Source organism: Anguilla rostrata, chromosome 6, assembly GCF_018555375.3.
Source record: "Anguilla rostrata isolate EN2019 chromosome 6, ASM1855537v3, whole genome shotgun sequence".
NCBI lineage: Eukaryota > Metazoa > Chordata > Actinopteri > Anguilliformes > Anguillidae > Anguilla > Anguilla rostrata.
Window position 1 is genome coordinate 12391894 of NC_057938.1, and position 22384 is coordinate 12414277.

Here is a 22384-nt window from a genome sequence, read left to right on the forward strand (position 1 = left end):
AAAAGCGTTTTAACTTCCTGGCAGTCTTAAAGACTACAATAAAGGGGTGTAAAAATGTAAACATTAAACATTTTACATTAAAGGAGAAAGAACTCGCATTCAGATGAAAAGCATGATTACCCACATACATACACATTCACGCATGTGCTGTAGATAATAAACAGACCAAATTTTGAAATATATTTGTTTGTCTCCCCCTGCTGTTCTCACGCTGAATGAGGTTTACGGACGCCGCAGTTTCTAAAAGAAGAAACACTGGTTCAGATGAAGTATGTCCCAATATGAACACCGTAAAATCAATTGCATTTGTGACGTCGGTGTTACCGTGTTTACAGTGCACTCTGGCACAGTTTTGCTCTGTTCTACTTTGCTGTAAGAGCTGTTAATGTACCTTTCTTGCTTCTGACGCTGCGTTGTTACACTACAGATCGCCAAACAATGTCTCCGAAAAACCGTGTTTTTGTGGTCGGAGTTGGGATGACAAAGGTACAAGGAAGGAGTTTTGTTGTCCAAGGGTTTGAAAGAAATGCATTACCGAAAAGCAGTGACAGTTGCGATAGTGTAACGTTATGTTTATTGAAACACCTTGCTAACTGTTTGACGTGCCTAACTAACGTGATGGTAGATAACCTCTGATTTTTACTACAGATTTAACAGTAGCTAACTGGTAGGGGAATCATGCGTTGATTCCTAGCTAGTGGTATTTCAATTTAAACATTAAGGTAATGCATTTGCTTAAAGTTTATTCATCCTCGTAAAATTGAACGATACATAGCCGTAGATGTTACAGACAATTTGTAGGGCTGTGTAGTGCTGTCGACAAGTAGAACCAAGCTGACGTTAATTTCATAGCAGTTAGCAACTGGACTTTGACCAGTGACCGATAAGTTGCTGTTAAAGCATTGGGTCTCTTTCGTAGTTGTTGCCTTTTATTAAACGATTGCTTATCAGAACACTATGTCCAATAGTTCACTGTCAGTCATGGTATGGCATTTAATTGTAATTATGGAGCTGTCACATGCTGCCAGAACAAAGCACACATTCATCAGTGTTCCCCCTGTGTAATGTCGTGGTATTCTCCATTCTGGATATATGCCTGGTGTCATTGCACATACCAGTGTGCAGTGGATAGGAGAAAATAATCATGACCTTGGCTTGGAGTTTTTTGACCAGGGAAAACCTGCACTGTTTGTCTTGGCAGTTTGAGAAGCCGGGCGCCAGAGATGAGTTTGATTACCCTGATATGGCCAAAGAAGCAGGTAAACAAAAGTAAAGCAGTTTTCCACATGTCTACATGGTCTATTGTACTTCTTACATCTTCTGTTCTCACATCTTAATGAAAAGGATACAGACACATAATTTAGGCTAATAGACAAGCATTTATAAATGTTGGCCTGTTAATAGGTCACATTGAATTGTGCAGTATTAGCACTGTGATTGCCAATAAATTCATTTTAATTAAACCCCAACTGAAAATCCTTTAAGTTCAAAAATATAAAATAAAATAATTGACTAAAGTTCTTGATAACATTGCGACAGCGTCACTCTAGCTGATACCTTCAAGGCCATTTTGAATTGTTTCACTGATGGTTGGAATGCTAGTGATATGTATAGTTTACAGCTTGCGTGGATGCTTGAATTGACAGTTCCAGAAGCGGAAAGTTCCGTACCTAAATTTTTAAGGACTTTGAATTGAATGGACTGCATAGGTAAATATGTGACCCTGACAACTCCCCGTGAGTTTTGAGTCTTTGTTCTAACTATCCAGTTTCTCTCCTTACATCAGGACAGAAGGCCTTGGCAGATGCAGGAGTCCCTTACTCGGCTATAGAGCAGGCTTGTGTGGGCTATGTGTATGGTGAGTAGTCGCATTTCCCTCAGGCTGATATCGGCATGAGATTCTGAGTAAATGTTCAGCGACCTCAGTTAGTACTTTCATTACAGGATGTGATGTCTACCCCTGGAGAAGCAATTAGTGTAGAAGTAATTGGTACACTTGGTCTTGAAACCCTGGTCTTTAGCTCAACAACCTGCAAAGGCTTCACTTTAGTTCAAAACCCTCATTATGACTGAAGTATTGATGATCGGGAGGGTTTGATTCTGACAGTGGACGCTGGGCATTAAAGCCATTGGCTTCTCATTCTTCAACACTTTTTGAACAGGACCACTGACCTCAGCCTGTGTTTCTCAGGGGACTCGACCTGTGGACAGAGGGCCATCTACCACAGCCTTGGCCTTACGGGCATCCCCATCATCAACGTCAACAACAACTGCTCCACGGGCTCCACCGCCCTCTTCATGGCTCGCCAGCTGGTGCAGGGAGGTGAGCGTTTTGGGGTTAAACCGCCTACATGCTTTCCCTGTCCACCCTGTCTCACCGTGGCTGCCCTGTCTGCTCAGACAAAATGACGTAATTTGTTGCCTTCATTTTTTTTTGTTCCAAAATGGGCCCCTCAGGTCTGGCCGACTGTGTTCTCGCCCTGGGGTTTGAAAAGATGGAGAGAGGCTCCCTGTCATCGAAGGTACGGAACTTTCCGCTGCTGGAACTGTCATCAGAACGTCTACAGTTGGCGGGTAAAAAATAAGTTGATACACATATTTTTGAGGTGGGTAATATCGGATCCGCTTGGTTTTGCAGTACATGGACAGGACCAATCCCATGGACAAGCACATGGAGGTGGTGATCAATCGTTACGGCCTTGCTGCCGCCCCGGCTGCTCCTCAGCTGTTTGGCAATGCTGGTCGTGAGCACATGGAGAAATACGGTAAACTTGGTCCTTGGTCGCATAGATCCTTACCACTTTTGACTTTGTGCTACAGGAGTTACGCTTCCAGCATTTAGATCTATCTGTTGTATAGATTCCTTCTGGCACATTGGTTGTGCAAATGTCTCCTGTTCTGTCATCTGTCTTTGGCATGTTTGTTCTTTATAGCAAACACGGTTGATTTTCTTGCATTATATGTTTTCAACTGTAGTGGTAGGACGTGCTCCATTGTCTAATTGTCTAATTTGATCATAAAGAGCTTAATTTTGATTAAATGCTACTCCTGGTCACCCCCCCCCCCCGCCCAGTCAGTTTGACCAGCCAGTTCGTAACTCCATACACATTCCACTAAAAACTCAGTTGTTCATTCAAATAGATGAGTAATTTGTCTTGATGGAGTTATGGCTATATTTAGATTCCATATTCTGATTCCAAATTCTGTATTAAATCTTGTTTTTAGGGACTAAAACTGAGCATTTCGCTAAAATCGCCTGGAAGAACCATAAACATTCTACCAACAACCCGTAAGTCTTCACAAATTTAATTGGTCTGAGCATTCATTTATTACAGCATGGTGTTGTCTGTTTGGCGTTTACATGAAATGAACATGAATATTTATTACTATCACATCATTTTAATTTCATATCGAAACTATAGGATGTATACAATTCTCTTCATGTCACACAGCTGCATTGCTGTATAACTGTGTCCTGTATCAGTTTGACTTAGTCATAGACAGGAGAATGAGAAATATATGAGTGCAATTAATTGTTTGATTTGCTTGTCAGATACTCTCAGTTCCAGAATGAATACAGTCTGGACCAGGTGCTGAAGTCAAAAAAGGTCTTTGAGTTCCTGACTCTGTTGCAGTGCTGGTAAGGAGCCAGTTCTGATGCTGGCACTAAGTGATTACTATTAATAAAGAATCAAACCATCATGGCTAACAGTGGATCAGGCTCTCATCAATAGAATACACCATATCAAAGTCATGCTTTTAGTTTGTTTAGCACTCTATTGCAATGGTAAAGACACAGATGGAACATCAGCATTGTGTGTGTGTGTGTGTGTGTTTCTGTGTCGCTGGCTTCAGCCCTACCTCAGACGGTGCGGGGGCAGCAGTTCTGGCCAGCGAGGACTTCGTGAGGAGCCATGGACTCGAGGAGAAGGCCGTGGAGATCGTGGCTCAGGAGATGGTGACCGACCTGTCGTCTACGTTCCAGGACAACAGCTGCATAAAGGCGGTAAGGAGGGCGGGGCGGTATGGGGCAGCCGCCTGGGTACAATAATCCAGGTAGGCTTGCTGCGAGTTTCAAACTACAGTTCCTGAGGGCCGATCTGTATTACAAAGACCCCCCCCCCCCCCTTTTACTCAGAGGGGTCAGCATACAGCTCAGTGACAATTCCATAACATTCAATGCCAAACCCAGCATATATCAGCTAGTAAAATCCATGCTGAGTCAGGTGACATTTTCTTTTTTCTTTCTTTGCCCGTCAGGGTTTACACACCTCCTGCTTGATACAAAGCAGAATTTTGTGTGTATGCATACATTTTTTTTATGTATACACATAAATTTTTATGCATGCACGTGTCAGGTGGGACATCAGTGATTGCCGAGCTGTCATGCTGATAAGATTAAGAAACATTGAATCAAAATGACATATTGAGCTAGGATCTTAAATTTAATGGTTGGTTGTTACTTTCCCCAGATTAGCCTAGGTGCCCTTTAGAGTCCGTGCATTCCTGACACTCTTTCTTCCAGGTGGGCTATGACATGACTAAGCTGGCTGCCAGAAAGTGCTTTGATACGGCGGGCCTGAAGCCGACTGACGTTGATGTCATCGAGCTGCATGACTGCTTCTCGGCCAATGAGCTCATCACGTACGAGGCTCTGGGACTTTGTTCTGAGGGTAAGTCTGTGACTGAGTTCAACTTTTAAGACTTTAGTGTAAGATTAATCTAACTCTTCTCGATCCCTGTCAGCACAGCTGAGGAGGATTTTGTGGTTGGTTGATCAACATCGCTGTGCTTTGCTGATGCACATCCCTGCGTGCATTTAAATCTGTTCTTGTTGTCTGTGTAGGGATTTAGAAAGCATAGCAATTTGTCTGTCTACCAGCCCCTGAGTTCTTTTAGCTTGAGTTTCTGAACTTGTCCGGCTGTACCCATCCCTAGGTGAAGCAGGGGAGCTGATTGACAGAGGAGACAATACGTACGGGGGGAAGTGGGTGGTCAACCCGAGTGGGGGCCTCATCTCAAAAGGACACCCGCTGGGAGCCACTGGTAAGAGTGCTTCACACAGACACCGGACCCCCCCCCCCCCATGTATATGGTCATCATCACACCTTCATTCCGTGGTCGGCCCCTCTCGTGGCCTAATCCATCTCCATAGTCCACGTAAGGACCAAGACAAGGCAAAAAAACCCCTGGAGGGGGAGCAAACCCTGCTGAAGTCCCAGCCACTGTGATGACCCCCTAGCACCCAGGCTGAGCTGGACGCGGAGTTCCGTCAATAAGATGTTCCAACGTTATTCTTGCAATTAATAACAATGCTAAATATTGCTGATAAGACGGCTATATTGTATGGCTACATATGTCCTTCTGGCCTGTTCACCCACCCAGAATCCTATTTAGAGAAAACGTACAAATTTGGCATGCTATATGTGTAATTTAGTAGTGATTATGACAAGGTAGTAGGATATGACTGGATCGTAAGAGTAAAACATAGTGAAGGAAGGGAGGAAGTGGCATGTCCTGTCCTAGTGAATGGATCCTGTCATGCCAGTTCAGCAGTGATCCCAAGCTTACCACAGGACCAAGCAAGAAAGGGTTAACTGGCCCCAGCTGTAGTTTTGCAGCAGCCATCTCCAGACTTGAACCCCATCAAAAATGTCTCTTTTGAAATGAACAGGGCTATATTACACGCTCATTTTTTGAGTTTACCTGTATCGTTTATTTTATGCAACCTTGTTGGCTCATCATTATCAAGGTTGTGAAACATTTTGGAGGGCACTGTATTTTCTTATTGTAAATCATGTAGTTTTGATTTTTAGATAGACAGGTGAACGATAAAGGCTTTAGTTGAGTTATTGAGGTGAGAGGTCTTCAACCACACAGTGGTCAGTTTTTGGGGGGCCTTTTGTTAAAAAAACGACCTGTGAAATAACAAACTGGCTTTGCATTATTTCTTAATGCCTGTCTAGTCTTATCCTTACCCTAGTGTTTAACTCCATTAGAAAGGTTTGTAAATTATTCACTGATAGAGAAAACACCTCGGCTGACATACAGCGTCTGATTTATGTTCATGTTGGTGCATGCGCCTGCAGACATTAATGAGGGCAGCAGAGGGCAGCAGCGCACAAGATAACCTGATCTGCTTTGGATTTCACATGGGGGCTGTAGCATTGGCAGGCCTCTCTTAGCCAGTGTATCAGGATATTAATTGAGATGAAGTGAGAGAGTAATCTAGCCTTCCTGAGTGAGATGTTCACTCTGCTGCCTCGCCGCCCCTCCTCCGGCCCTCTCACACCAGCAGCTGCTCTGCCCCGGAAATGGAGCTCAGGCCGGGAGGGTAAGAAGGTGAAAGTTCGCGCCCTCCATTAGGCTGATGAGTTTCTCTCATATGCGCTCCCCAATCCCGTTCCCAGCGCTGTATAGAAAGAGATTTCTGCCTCCGTCTTTCAGTTTCTCTGGTTCTTCCTCATGCTCCCTCCTTTCTCACGTGTTGACCCCAGGTTGCCGTTCTGTTCATTGAGTTGAGACTCCCTGCCACTTCCTGAGTGAAGCGCAGATGAACTAACAATTATCAGGAGGTGTAAGCTTTCTGGATAAGCTTCCATTACATTACATTACATTTATTTGGCAGACGCTTTTATCCAAAGCGACGTACAAAAAGTGCATTTCATGGTCATAGACAACTACTAAACACAGGTCCAGTAAGATACAATACTTATTTTGTACAGCTATTTCTAGCCAAGAACACAGTTTAGTTCACACAGTGAACACTATTCAGACCTAATGGTGTCTCAGTTTACTCCTGATTTACTTTAAGTACCTGATACCAAGAATGATAGAGGAGCACTGAACTTCTTGCTTATGTCTTGGACTGGTTGGGATTCCATTTTCATTTTCCTTCTGTTTTGATGCCAAAATGTGATTTTTACCCACCGTTTCCCATGTCTCTAAATGTTATCTTGAGAATTTAAGGAAAGGATTTGGTAGAAAACAAATACAAGTGTAGCAAATTAATTGTAAATAACAATCGTTGCTCTAATTATCCATTCAGATTGTATTGACCATGAAGGGGTCTTTCCATTTCATCTATAAGAGGAACAACATTATGTTCATAGTGTTTACAAGTTAAACACCTCAACTTTCCCCAGAATCTGTGGGTTGTATTGGTAATATTCCTGCAGAGGGGTCCTGCCCTGTTATTTCAACATATGGCACATTACACGCCAGAAAAATATCAGGCAACCTGGTTAGCTTGAGTTGTTTCCTAATTGGACCTTTGAGGTTTCATGAATTTGAAATTTAAGGAAGCTTCGAAAATTTTCTGAAGAGAGTTTCTGAGTTAAAACTCCAATCCCTTCTGTGTGATCCTCTGGATTATCTCTTCTGGTGTACTTTTGAGTGGGAGGTCACTATCCTGGCTCCTTGGGTCAGTCCAGTGCTGAATAATCAGCAGACCCTATGGCTCCCAAGACCAGAGTTCATGACCGCTGTTATAAGTCTTGCTCTAAAAATCTGTCGAAAAAACGATTTGAAATATGTTTTCACATTTACTTGAAGCGTATTATTGCAGGTCTTCAGTTAAGAGAGCCGAACCACCTGCAGAAACCTGAATACAGACCGTTTCTGCAAAGGGCCAGCCTGGGCTTGACTGTAATGGCTTTACTCTGAGGAAAAATCCCATTACCCAAATGAGATGAATGCATAGCTTTAACGCTAACACAGGAGGCTCGTCACTGCAGATTAGCCAGGGGGGTGGTGGGGGAAGGCATACATGCATGCTAAATTGCTACATTTTATAATGTTGAAAGGCGCACACATCCAGGACAGTGGGATGCAAAGACACTGATTGGTCAATGAAAGCAAATGCAGGGACAAATTCATGCTAAGCAACTTCGTACTAAAATTGACCTGTCTGTTGACAATGACCTATTTTGCATTGGTATTAAGTGTGTAATTCTAAACTGCGTCATACTGCAGTTAGCTTGTGTGCGTGTCAGATCTTTTTCACACTGCACGATAAAGTAACAACATCAGCCTCTAATGCATGCTGGGTGGTAGTTGCATTGGGGGTTGTGTGATTTATTAAATATTTGTAGAGTTAACGTTAGCAGCATAATGTTAATTTAGAAATGTGGCATTGCAGGGTAGCTATGGTCGCCTAGTTAACAAGCACAAAACCGTCCAGACCCATGGCGCAACTTGGCAAACTATATAGCTAGCTAGCTATGGCATGTCCTCACCTCTGTAACGTTATTTGTTGTCGTCTATGTGTCCATACATCTGTATCGGTGGTTGTAGCTGTGTGTCCTTAGCTCCTACTCATGCGTGCAGGATAGCATCCATACACGCTAACTAGGTTAACTAAAGTAGGCGAAATGCTAACATGTTAGGGTTAGCTAAAGTAACGTTAGGTGATAAAGCTGTGCTTTAAAATCTTGCCGTTCGAAGTGGTGATTTTGGGAGATTCACCTGCGCATGTGTCCTACTAAAAGAAGCACCACCTGCGCATGCGTCCTACAAAATGTCCGTGAGTGAGTGAGTGACCACAATTTGCCATGCACAGAAAAAGTAGTTATCAGTTAGGGGTGGGCGATATGACGATATTAGATCGCGAACGATTAAAATGTCTCCACGATCTGCCTTTCCAGAGAGATCGCGAGTATCAGGTTACAGTGAAACTGCACATTCTATCAGTTGCACTAACATCGCTCATACATGGCATCCAACGTTGTTCTCAGCCAAACATAAAATCACACTTCGCCAGTCCGTGTTGCGCCTCCCCTAACAGACACACCAATAAACCAATAATAGCAAACAGTACGTAGCGCCTTGGATTTATTTTCCTCCCCCTTTTTTATTTGACAACATAGCGGCATAGCTGACACCAGGGAGGAGTTGGTCCCTAAAAAAAATTGACGTCCGTGATATGGAACTGGTTTGGGTTTTCCAAAACCGACCAAAAACGCCGTTATTTGCAAAGTTTGCAAAGAAAATGTTCGCACATCGGATGGCAACACGACGAACCTTTTTAATCACCTCAAGAGAAAGCCAAACAATCAGGGGATCTAACGTGAGTGCATCAGGCACAGCCACACAGCTAGAGGCTAGCGGTAGCGGTACAAACTTAAACTTTGCAGAATTGCACAATCTGGTAGGCCTACTTTGGCCCAAATTGTCTCTGTTATTCTTTTTCTTTTAGGTTTTGTTTCCTTGAAGGGCAATATTTTCTTAAATATGGATATTAATTTGATTTCACTGTTCATTAACTTGCAAAATAGTCTTAAAAACCAACATGAAAAAGAATCGTGATCATACGTGGATCGTGATCATGCCTGAAAAAAATTGTGATATGATATTTTTGCCATATCGCCCACCCCATACAGGTGCAGCAGTGTATTTGAACCGTTTTCACCGTTTTCAGAAAATTGATACATCTGGCGTGAAGAAGTCATTATGTTGCGCCAGTTTCTATACGACCGGTAACATTACCTACCGGACCAAATCGCAGTGTTGGTGCAATGCAGAACCATCTGTGCTAACATAACGTGCATAACGTGGTCTGTCGTCTCGTTAACAAGGTAGCTAATGTTAAACTCTGACAGTGTAACTGTCTAAAGTGTGGGTGTATTTTATTTGGATCCCATTAACATATGCGTTTCCCACAAAGATTTTACCGATAAACAATAATTTAAATGTTTTATTTTTAGTTAACCAGCAAGCCAGTGTAATGAGTTCGAGATTTGCTTGAGTCCAAGGGGGATTTTAACCAAGGTTTGACACTCGTCCAAAAAGTTCTCCAGGCACACGTGCTACCCAGTGATTACCCAGGTCTAGATTAATATAGCCAATGCTTGCTCTAGCAGAAAAAAATGTCATTTTTTTCAAAGCATTACGCTGAATCTTAATGAGAATTTTGGATATCGAATAGAAATGAAGATAATTTATTAAAGTTTAATTTACTGAATAATGTTGAGTGCAGATCTTTTAATGAATGTAGTGACCGCAAAAAAAGAATGAAAAACGTGGCCTTGGGCTGAAAGCACATAGTGTTTATTGTCAGTGTGAAGGGCCTTGCTTGTGAAACCTGCGTAACATCAGGCAGTGGCCTTTGTTCCTAACAGTATTTTTAATGTTAAAAAGCCCAGGAGTGCAGAGATTGATTCAGAAAGGAGGACTACACCCTGAAAGAAGGTGCTTCTGAAATGTAATCTTTCTTTCTGAAATGTGAGTGACGGGTGACCATACCTAGTATTGTCAGAATGATTGAATATGTTCATGTCCATTGTTGGTGCGAGTGCATGTGTGCGTTTGACCTAAATGAAATTCTGTTTCTCCAGCCTGGGTACAGCTGTCTGCCGGGTTGCCCATCTGGCCGGCATTAGCACATTGTGGTCTGGTGGCCGGGGCTGGGGTTGCATGACTGTCTGGGGGGAGTGTTAAGGTGCTTAGCAAAGACTGTAGTGGTTGACCACCCACCACGTCCCCTTTATGGATAAGATTGAGGACTTCTGCCCAAAAACATGAACGCACCTAATCAAGAAAAATTAACAGCTTGTTAAAATTCTGGAATTGCAATTGTGGTTGGCATGAAAACCAGCATACACAGGGGTCCCCAGGACTGAGTTTGAGAACCACTGGGCTAGCCTATGATTACATCTTCACCAGTAGTAACCAACTGTGTTCCTGGAGATCTACAATCCTGTAGGTTTTAATTTCAACCCTAATTTGGCGCAGCTGGTTCTACTAATTAGCAGCTCAGCTAGATCTGGTGCGTGTTCAGCCCCGACAAAACGTTTATTTAAACGGAAACGGTGGTGAGTTGAACACCCTGTTGTGTTAGGCAAGCGTTGCAACGATGGCAGCTGAGAAAGCCATTCTTTGCGTTCTTTTCGAAGAATTTTCGGACCCTGATCAAATCGGTTTAAATACGTGTTTAATACTATAAAATACTTACGACAATCATGTCTTCTAATGTCTTCAATTGTTGCATACACCAAGCTGCAGTGGACGCATTTGTGAAGGACTTCAGTTGGATCCATTGTGCGCTGTGCCTTTTTAATACGGCGGGGTTTATATACATGTCGCTGCTGATTGGGTAACACCTCTGACACACCCACAGAGGTGTTACCCAATCAGCAGCGACATGTATATAAACCCCGCCGTATTAAAAAGGCACAGCGCACAATGGATCCAACTGAGGTCCTTCACAAATGCGTCCACTGCAGCTTGGTGTATGTGTATATATGTATATATGTATATAAACCCCGACAAAAACATACCTTAAGGCCCGTTGCCCACCGTTTCACACCGTTTAACAGTAAACATGTCGTTCAACCCAGAAACCGTAGCAAAACGGTGCACCCCGTTTTCAGATTGAACGTGCCCCTGTTGAATGACGCGTTTGTAGGGTTGCAGTGAAAACCTACAGGGCGATAGATCTTCAGGAATAGGGTTGGTCACCACTGATCTTGACTGCTTACCATATCTTTGCGTTGTTAAACTTCAGCTTGGTATCTTAACGCGCGTTACAAATACAAACAGAACGTACAACGCCAAGAGGTTTAACCTTGTAACGACCCTGTTGTTTATGAAAAATAATATTTTGTGGCCAAAAATCTTTTTCGCTACGCCTCTCTCTGTGCTCAACTCATCAGGCCTGGCGCAGTGTTCGGAGCTCTGCTGGCAGCTTCGAGGGGAAGCAGGAAATAGGCAGGTTCCTGGTGCAAAGGTCGCCTTGCAGCACAACCTCGGCCTTGGTGGAGCAGTGGTGGTCACTCTGTACAGAATGGGCTTCCCACAGATTGAAAGGTAAGGAGACATTTATTTATACAAAACCGAAACCATAATGATAATATAGGGCGCGCCGCAGTTCTGTCCTCACCACTCGGGTGTGTCATTCTTGTATCTTTTATGCGCGAAAAAGTAACCTGAGCCTTGCAAACCTTCGAGTTAGCCATGTTCTAACACTAACTGCAAGCTAACACGTAAACTTGTCTTTCCAGTTCTTTATTATGACCTGTCGTGCTAACGATCAAAACTGCTAAAACAGTTTCGAATCAATAAAAACAACAAGTGACTCCCTTAAGTGTTCTATTGCAAATGATGCCTTTATAGCTAAACGGATTGCATTCTTGAATTCATTGAAGTAGCTACATACTGACGGGTGAAATAGGTCGGGTCCTAGCGGCTGAAACACTAACTCGCTGAATCTAAAACAGCTGTGGGAAAAGTGAAGTTGAAAGCAAACTCACACATAACCGACCTACGGGATTATCTGATGCCTTAATTTAAATGCAATGCGGCTTTAACATCAATGCAGTACGTTAATGGTACGTTTCGTCTTGAACAAGGCGAGCTATGCCTTCTGGAATTCCTCCACCGTATGTGATTGATTAAAAAAAATCTAAATAATGAATATTTTAAATTACAGAACGCCAATGTATTGAATTCCAAACGGTACACTAATTCACATCATATACCGTGACAACCTCAAATATATTGCTTGCTTATCGCATTTCAAATCAAATAAAATTTCATTTATGTAGCGCATTTCACAAATAATTGTCACAGTACGCTTCATAGACAACCCTGGCCTACCCGAGACCTAATACTGAAACATCGATGTAAATGAATTGAAGGAGCTTTTATTTAAATAAATATAAAGGCATGTCATATTGACAAATACTTATTCATACAGTAACTAGTGAAATCCAATATTTTGGGCATACATATTATCAAAATGGTCAGTTGAATTTGTTTTTGCATATTCACATTTTCACTGTTGTCAGATGCTGTGCTTGTGTTTTTATGGGTTTATCCAACCTTTTCATGTATCTGTCTCCTATGTGGTCCAGTTGAGGTTGGTTATGTGAGAGCCTGTGTGTAGTTTTAGGAAAAAATGTGGAATAACTTACTGTTATTTGCATTAATTGATCAAGAGATTTGCTACCAAAAAATATATAAATATATTAAAAAAACAGCACTCAACGTGGGAATAGGACTGAATTTGAGAACCCCAGGATTAAGTTAAATCTGGGATGAAATCCACTAGGGTCCTAATTTCTGAAAAGCCTGGACACCTGGTCGTGGACTGTAATCCATTTTAAGGTAAATATTTGTGAGATGACGCACATGTGGGTCCTTGGGACTGAGTTTGAAAACCCCTGTGCAAGGCTGTCTATGGTGTGTTTTCACCTGAGCATTAGCCAGGCTGTATGTCAATACACAAATTGGCTTTGTCTGTGAAGGCTGATGCCTGTAGAAATGTGTAATTGAGTGTTAGCCTATAAGCTCAGTGAAACACCATGTGGTAACAACCTATTCCAGTGGGAATCGCTTTGTCCTGTTGCTACAGGTTTTCCTCTGAATTGTTCAATTTATTTATTCAATAATTCTAAAAGGCAGAACAAGCAGAAACTGAAGTCATATGTCAATTAAAATGATTTAGGATAACTCCGTTAGTAACTTATTTCCATTGTGGTCTTCGTATAGCTTGTTTCTATCTGTTAATTTTGATGTTTTTGCTGATGTTGTTCAAAAATTTTTTTGGATGCACTACAGCAGTGCAGAAAGATAACATGTCCTCGAGTGTCTTTGCGGTACAGAGTTTGGACCCTGAACTTTGAGTTTACTTCGAAGCTCTGTTTGAAATGCAACCTGACCATTTCACTGTTACATCACCTTCCATTGCTTTTCCTCAGTCTTCCCTGAACCAAGTGCACTATTGTCATAAGTGACTTAGCCAAGAAGGGTAATTTCATGTTTAAGTACACATTTTAGCACCTAATAACACTATATGGTCTATAACCACATAAAAGATTGCCGCTGAAAGTCTAACGGGGGGAAAAAAGGAGTTGAACTCTGTTCTGTTATGCACACAAGCAGTATGTAACTTGTGTCCATGTTTGGATGGGAAGTTTTCACCGGGACAAAAGCCAAGGCAGTCTTGTATGTGCGCCATGTCAACATGCTTTAGGACTGTAACGGGGACTTCAGAATCCTTTCTAACGTACAGAATTCATTTAAAGCTCTCCTTTGTATGCCACCTAACATACATATGAAGTTACTGTCTTTTGTCTGTATCAAGACCCTTCCATCTCACACCATATGTATTTTTTGCATTTTGATGGTCAGTTTTACAGCTAAAATGGACATTCTGACCACCACTGTAGGAACAGAGTTACAGACTTCACAACCATGCAAGTCACGTCCGTGTCATTTTGCAGTTTGGTACATTTTAAGACCATGTGCCAACAGTCTAATTGCCTCTGTAACCTAAGGGCAGAGCTTTCCGTCTCATCAGCCTGCTTTTTCTCCCCCTTGTGTCTGCTCTTCAGGTCTCAGCGGGTACAGGCTGTGCCCACCAGTGCCCCCAGTGGTTTGGAGGGGTTCAAGGCACACGCAGTCTTCCAGGAAATTGAAAAGAAGCTGCAGGAGGTAAGCACTGAAATCTGTGGCGTCTGTCAGTTTGATGGGCCTTTCTGGTCCCTGTCCCAGGCCCACTGTATGCTGGATTGTGATGACCTGTTAATGTGTTAACAGGTTGGCTTTGCTCTGAGAAGGGACTGTATTGCGTACACTTGATGGATTGAAGATTTAGATGAGACTGGAGAAAAATAGGAAAAAAATAGCCTGCTGTATATAATATTCTTTCCATTAACTTGTACACCTCTAAAATTACACACTGCACGTTAACTATATTACAGTAGTTAGTTGACGTGCAGTTGATTTGATATGTTTAAAAGCATTTCCATGTCAAACTTGGGTTAGTCATCCTACAAAGGCACTGCTGCAGTGTGCAAGTGCACCCACTGGTCGTGTATCCGGTTTTGACTGACAGCACCGTCTGTGACCAGCAGCTCTGCATAATTAGCCTTTCTGTTGCCTAGTGAGGGAGGGAGCTAGTCTGCAGGTGTGTTAAAGGCCTATGTTTTACCAGGGTCGGCTGTGTCTGCAGCATAGCTGCTGGCGGTTGGCCTGAACTGCTGAAGGAGGACATTATAGCGATGAGACTGAATGACCAGTGTTTGCAGCAGAGGCAGGAGAGGAAAGCAAAAACAGGTTTAAACATTGGTACATGTACACAAGCACTTTGGTGATGACTGCTGACTCCCAAATGCTCCCTTGTTCCTCTGCACAGGATGGGGAGGAGTATGTGAAGAAGATTGGCGGCGTGTTTGCTTTTAAGGTGAAGGACGGGCCTGAGGGGAAGGAAGCTCTCTGGGTGGTGGATGTGAAGAATGGCAAGGGCTCTGTGGACAATGACGCAGGTCAGTTGTCTGTCACCAACGGTACAGGTCAGTTGTCCACCATGAACAGCGCAGGTCAGTTATCAGTCACCAAGTACACACGTCTGTGATCCATAAGCAGTGCAGGTCAGTCATCCGTCACCGAACGGCGCTGGTCAGTTATCCACCACAAACGGTGCAGGTCAGTTATCTGTTACCAAGAGTGGAAGTTGTGATCCATCAACAGTGCCGGTCTGTGGTCCGTCACCAACAGTGCAAGTCGGTTATCCACCACCAAAAGCGCTGGTCTGTGATCCTTGGTCTGTCACCACACAGCTCCGGTCAGTGGTCTGTCACCAACTGCGCTGGCAAATTGCAGTTTTCAGCTGCCTCCATAACCAGCACAGCTGGTCAAATGCTCTGTAGCTAAAGTGAGAAGACAAGTGAAGACTGTGCTTTAGTGTGTGCAGTTTTCCTGTATCCAAGTCATGCTGCTTTGAAAATGAAAAACCATGAGGTAAAGCTACATAGACAGGGCTCTATGTGTTTGCATTTTCATCCAGATTCATTATTCATTACATTAGTGGGGTGTGTGTGTGTGTGTGTGTGTGTGTGTGTGTGGTGTCTGTTTTCTCTCCCCTCAAGTCTGAGTCAAGTCTCTGCGGGGTGTGTATATATATTCATACTTTTATGTATGCTGGTTATCATTCTAGTCTCTCTTGATCAATTACACTGACTGAGAACATGTTTTTGCTGCAGGATTTCCCGCAGAGCATTTTGCAATCAAATTAACCCCCACCCCCCAAGACTACATGCTCCCCCTAGCAACCATTGTAATGTTGACCACGCAGTCTTAGAACTAAGTGGAAATGTAACTTGCATGTAACATCTGCAGAATAAACATTACTGAAAGTGAGAACCAAGATACTATAATTAATTTTGCCAATGAATCACCCTACCCTGTTTAAATTCAAACAACCTGCTGAAAAGTACTGTTTGTGGAACACAAAGGACACTGCTACATAGGACACAGCATGGGGTTTATCCAGACGTTCTTTGCATCTGTGGGATAACTAAAGCTCAACACATTTCAATGAAGTTTATTATTTATTTTTCTTTGTTAATCATAAGCTGCAGCATGATAATGGCAGCAAACCTCATCTTTTCGAGAGCCAGTGTAGAAAAAAAAAGGGGTTCTAATGCAGTCTGGCACCTTCAGCACATAGACTCCGCTGATTTCAGCTTTTAATTATTGCACTTAATTAAAAACCTCTTAAAGCAGGGCTGACCAGCTCTGCTCCTGGAGTTCTATTGTCCTGTAGGTTTTCACTTCATCCCTAATTTGGCACTCCTGATTCTCCTAATTAGCAGCTGAAATTGATCTGTTGCTTTAGAACCAGGCGCTTTGTTAGGGTGTTACGACCAGGTCTAGGTCAGACCATAACGAGGAAAAAAATAATAAAAGGAAAATGAATGTGAAATGGGTGCTGTAAATGGGCAAGCAACTCTGGTCCCTAGCTACCTAACTAAAAACTAAGGTTTGAGGTAACTTAACACAGAACCTCAGGACAATGAATCTGCTGAATGAGAGCACCAGTCCGAATAGCTTACCCCTGCAGTGATTTAGAATTCCACTCAGTCACTTTCAGAAACAATAAAGGAAAAATAAGAAATCCCAAATAACAAATATAGTCTCCCAATAGAAGGACTCGTAATGTAGCGGGGCACATCTAACTAACTGGAGTTACTATTGGGCGAATGGAGGGTGTCATGGTCGATTTAAATGGAACGGGGTGAAATGCACAAAATCCACTGGACAAATCAACAAAGTAAAAGCGCACTTGTTTCCTCTTCTTTTAAATTTTTTTAATATAGATTTTTAATGTTGGTTTTTTCTGATGCTTTGTTCCAGAGAAAAAGACAGACTGCACCGTCTGCATGTCAGATGCTGATTTACTGGCAATGATGACTGGGAAAATGAACCCACAGACGGTAAGCTGGTGACATGGAATTTTTTTGTTGCTATTTAATTTAATGAAATTTTGTGACGACCGTGAAGGATTTGTTGAGGCTGTAAAGGGCCCCAAAATGATGGTCAGTTGGATGCGCGGGCACACGGTTAAATTCAAGGAGGGAGTGAAAATATTAACTTGGTGGCATTTGAAAAAAAATCATTTTTCCGTCCCAAATATAACTTGTTACCGGGACTCCCTGTTATTCTTTGGAGGCATTCATCGACATTCATTATTCATCACATTCAATATTTGCAGTTTTGTTGGAACCCATCCTTCATTCTGCAAGGACTTTCTAATACAGATTGGCTTCAGACCATTTATGCGCCGTACACTGTTCGCACAAGGTCCAGTGCTGTACCGTAAAACATTTGGAGGTTGGGGTGGTACCAGAGGCAAGGTTAATACTAGTTTTTTTTGCTCATTTCTAAAAAGCATATGGTAACACCTGACTTCCGAAATACTGCTCACTGCTGGAGGATTTGGTCTTGATGGTTGAAGACCTTGTTTGTGACGTCATTGCGTTAGCATTGTCATACTGGTATCAGGAGCGCACAGCCCCAGATGCAGCTTCTCTGGGAAGCACAACCATGTATTTTTAATTTGATGGTGCCTGCTGATCTTTGCAAGGGTAAACGCATAATGCTTAACGAGTAACATCCTATGTAATGATAGGATGTATCATATATTTCTGATGATCAGTGGGTTCACGGAGTCCTGAAGTTCTGTATTTCTGGAAAGCTGCCAGTATTGAAAGGTCTTGGCTACCTTCTGTGGGGAACCTTAAAAAATATCTGCCACTGTGATTAGTTTGATCTTTTACTGAGGTTGCAACTAAGGATAAAGCCTGAAATGTCAGCAGTTTAACTTTGCAGGAATTCTTAGAATTTTGAAGGTTTTTATTTATTTATTACATTATTTCGTTTTTTTTACTCAAGTCAGGGTGTATTTTTGGGAAATTTCCAAGTAGTGAACAGTTATCTTGTGCTTCACCCTGAAGAACACCTATTTTATTTTATTTATTTGTTTAAGAGAGGCACAACTGCAGCAATATGACATTGATTCTCTTTTACTATAATTTTTACTTCATAAGTTTAACACTGAAACTACTGTAGTGGAGTTTAGAGATATAGAACTAGAAATCTAGAGTGTGGAACTATACAGTTGTATTTTTTTTTTTCTTTCTTGCTTTTTTGCCCTGGTCTAGAAATGTAAGGGAACTTGTAGGTATGCATGTATTTTAATTTAAATTCAATTGACTGTTACCCAGAGTTGTTAATAGTGGTATGGCATTTAGGCCTGCAAGAAACGGAAGCCTTTGTAGATACTCAAGACCAGGCTTGAGGCAGTACTGCATGCTCTCGGCGAATGACAGGCCATACGTTGCATAGCCTGTCCTCCTATGTGCTTCCTGTGCTCTGAACTTGGTTTTTTGTGTCTTGATTCTGCCCTGAAGGCCTTCTTCCAGGGCAAGCTGAAGATCACTGGGAACATGGGCATGGCCATGAAGCTCCAGAACCTGCAGCTGCAGCCTGGCAAAGCGAAACTGTGAGGGGTTGACTGTGCCTCAGTCTCTCCAGGAGTCCACAGGACGGGGGGAGTTCCCTCTGCCTATCTGTAGGGAGATGGACACCCCCCCCTCACCTCCCCCGCACCCACCTTGTTCTAACTCAGAGTAATTGGAGCAATTCTAGGTTTGCACAGACTTTGGAATATTAACGCATCTTGATTAAAATGATCTTTCTGTAAATGATTAATAATTGCATAAGCTGTCTTGGATCTTTTTTTTTGTTTTGACTTCCTGAGCAGGTAATGTCCTAACCCTGTGGAATTCCATTTCTGTGTGTTAAGGGGATAGTAATATACATTTTCGGGGTTGGGTGAATCTTGCAAGGTTGTACGATTTGTTCTGCAATTATGACAAGTTTTTGCCCTTCGGTTAACTTCTACCAAATGACTGGTGTGTTTTTGGGAAGAGGTCCATACTGAGGAGGTGCATTGAATTTATTCATCTGCACGGTTATTGGCCACTCATGCATTAAGAGGCTTAATAAGGCCTTCTTAAAGCATACATAGCATCGACTTGCCTGGTGTTGTACTGCTACCATGTGAAGCATTTGTTAAAAAAAAAAAAAAAAATGCAATGGTTTTTTTTAATGGTTGATGTAAACTGAAGCCTGTGCAGCATAAGGAAGAGAACCACAAATTATGTATGAAAGTGAGCAGTATGTCCCTGTGGCAGATCTCATAGAGCACTGCATGTGCTTATATCTGTTTATGAAAGGTAAGTCAATGCTCTGAAATGCATTCTGGTTGCTTTAATAAGGCCCAGTGTAAAAGGAGTCTCTGTCCATGTTTAAATGGGGTCTTTTTAAAAGACCTTTAAATGTGCCTATACCTGTCTTGGAGTTGTAGTCACTATATCTCTCTAGACTGGCAATACGTTTTGCAGATTGATCCAGTATAAATCATTTAGATGTATTGGAGTAAAAAAAAAATAATTTAAAAAGAGTAAAGAGAGTCAGAATTTTGATGACAAATGCAAAAAGTCCCGATTTTCCTAAATAAACCTTTCAATAAAGAAAGTCTCTGGCTGAGAGTTGTTATTGTCACTGCCTTGGTGTTGAAGGGAGGGCTGTGTGAGTCACATCCCGATTCTACTATTAAAGCTGTGCTAACACACCCTGAGCACAGTTCATGGATTTTTAAAGTATTTTATCTTTTGTTTTGTCTGATTAGTGTCATTTTTAAAAGCTACACACAAGTGAATAATATATGCCGTCTTGTCAATAACACAATGTTATCGTTTTGATTTATTTAACTAGGACCAGGGATTATACACAATTTTCACCAATGGTCACCTGACACAATTGCAGATAGTGAAAAATAATGTCCCTCCACCAATGTACTTGTATGTAATTTTTTATTTTTTTTACTTTTGGGTCAGAAATGTGCTGCTAATAGCAAACCCCATGCCAACATATTCCCAGGATTTCCACCTGAGCCAGGACCAAATGAGATGCTTTGCATTTTCAACACTTAAAAAAAAAAGTAATAGTGAAGAATTCTGAGTACAGTAAATGCAGCCAAATCCTCCGTCTCTGCATTTTGGTGATCATAGAAAAAAAGGTGACCATCTTCTGTTAATGGGATCTGAAAACAGTGAAAGCTTTGGAGTGAAATTGTGTGCTGTGGGTAGGAAAAGCCTCCACAGGTCCTGTCTCTCTGTTTGGAGGGTCCCGGCTCAGGCCTGGAGGGACCTTGCTCTGCCAGGACGAGCCCCCTGTCCCCGCCATCTGGCTGGTCCTGCTCTGATGGAGCGTGCCCTAGCAAGAACCCACTGACCCCTTTCCCAGTGGCTTGTTTATCCTCTGAAAATGTGAGAGGCTAAAACCTAATTTAGTGAATGGGCTCTGATGTGAAAGCATGAGATCTCTGCCTAAAACAGGCATATTACAGTGCCTGTCCCTTTTCCCCACTGTTGCTGGAAAAAGCCAAGAGACAAAGATCTTCCTGTCTTCAGCTGAAACCAGTTTAATGTCGGTGGTTTCAACGATGAAAGGGTGTCATTATGAATGATAGCACTGAACTTATTTAATTTTGCACATGAACTATTTATACACGGTACATTCATCCTTCATTTAAATAGTATTAATATGTCCCAAACATTTTGGCCCCCTAAAATTCTGGCTGGCTATGCATTAAGTTCCTGTAATTTCTGCATGAAAGCAAAGTGTATGAACATACCCTTAAATAAGAGCCGAGGATGTCCAATTTAACCTCGTGAACTGTTTGATCACAAATGTAAAATTGTGGAGTACAGAGCCAAATCAAGAAAAAAAAATATGTCTTGGTCCCGACCATCACGTATATTATTTATAATGGCAGGTAAGTGCTCAAAATGGGATTCAAAATCAGTCTGCACAGATGAAGTCTGTCCATTCGGTGAGTGGTCTGTTTTTAGAAACTCGACATTCAATTTGATTTCTTTCTTGGAAGAAATAGAAAAATTCTAGCCAGTTAGCATTTAAAAAAAATTATATTTGGAATTTATTTGGGCCAGTTAATGACTGATTTGTTTGCTTGATAAAAGTGAGCATTATATGGGAAATTACACTAGTAATTTTAGGCTGGAATTAACTCAGTGGCCCTGGTTTAAATTTTTTTATTCGGTACAAATATAGCGGATTAGGAGGCCATCAGTTTTCTTCCTCATTTTAGCCTCTTAATTTTATTTATGTTTTTTTTTTTTTACAATGTTTTGTGCACATGCTGCTGAGTTAGTTCAGTGTGATTTTTATTTGGAAAATCATACTGCTATTACCACTACCACTGCATTTCAGAGACTGAATTGTTTTAGTTTTTCTGTACAGTATTATTTATATCTTTTGTTTTGTGATCAGTGTTTCTAATTAAATATAAAAGTTTTGCCCCAATACAATTTTACCCTTTTAAAAAGCTGAAAACATCAGCGCATAGGGTGTAGCGTTAACAGCCACTGTAATATGTATGTTATTTCAATAGTTTGTTTAATTTCTGCCAGAAGGGCCTGTACACGTATAAAGACTCTACATTATATATTTCACCCATTTTAACACTTTGCACTTGAGACCCCACATTAAAATCGTGCACTAACTCGCACAATGTTGCATATGTCCTATTTTGTAATGTCACATTGCAGCAGTTAAAAAAAATAGGCATCCTCAGCATTAATGCTAATGATAATCAGGGATTTGTCCACAACATTTTGGTCCCATGAGATATTTTATTGTGTTGTTTTAGTAATAACCTTTCCTCCACCCTAGACAGTTACCAGCATGTGGCACTTCAGTTCTTCCCTTGTTGCATGTGGTTGGTAGCGTTGGTGAACTTCTGTCTGAGCCAGACTCTGCTTTCAATATCTCACTGAATACCTGTGCCAACATATGGAATTGCAGCCTGCTCCATTTGGAATTATGGCCTGTCATGCATTGGTGGGGTGGCAGCTCTGGTGCTCTTTAAGCCCATTTAAGTATCACTGTACATGAGGAATCTCAGAATGTGGATTTTAAAATGCCCCCCCCCCCCAACTTTGTACCATGTAGATTGCCTTTGATAAATCAGCATCAACCAACTTGATTCTACCTGTTACTGAACCTGCAGGTATAA

The 22384-nt window shown here is 41.9% G+C and overlaps 2 protein-coding genes across 5 annotated transcripts in view; one reads left to right on the forward strand and one right to left on the reverse strand.

The window, feature by feature from the left end:
- LOC135256541 (myosin-2 heavy chain-like) overlaps window positions 1-11105 on the reverse strand; it is a 32044-nt gene extending 20939 nt beyond the window's left edge. For all 3 annotated transcript variants that reach the window (XM_064338413.1, XM_064338414.1, XM_064338412.1), the window contains exon 1: window positions 10952-11105. In XM_064338413.1, coding sequence (XP_064194483.1) covers window positions 10952-11077 — 126 coding nt within the window. In that variant the 5' untranslated portion in view covers window positions 11078-11105. The remainder of the gene's footprint in view (window positions 1-10951) is intronic.
- On the forward strand, window positions 321-19821 carry scp2a (sterol carrier protein 2a). 2 transcript variants are annotated; one of them, XM_064338419.1, is made up of 16 exons: window positions 321-486; window positions 1202-1259; window positions 1787-1858; window positions 2192-2323; window positions 2458-2522; window positions 2639-2765; window positions 3226-3289; window positions 3554-3640; window positions 3856-4006; window positions 4526-4673; window positions 4939-5046; window positions 11652-11805; window positions 14334-14433; window positions 15137-15293; window positions 17137-17216; window positions 18693-19821. In XM_064338419.1, the coding sequence occupies exons 1-16, from the start codon at window positions 439-441 to the stop codon at window positions 18786-18788; spliced, it is 1647 nt and encodes a 548-aa protein (XP_064194489.1). In that variant the 5' UTR covers window positions 321-438; the 3' UTR covers window positions 18789-19821. The 2 variants fall into 2 exon arrangements, with proteins under 2 accessions (XP_064194489.1, XP_064194490.1); XM_064338420.1 differs by having other exon boundaries at window positions 324-486; window positions 15137-15266.
- Window positions 19822-22384: the final 2563 nt, after the last annotated feature.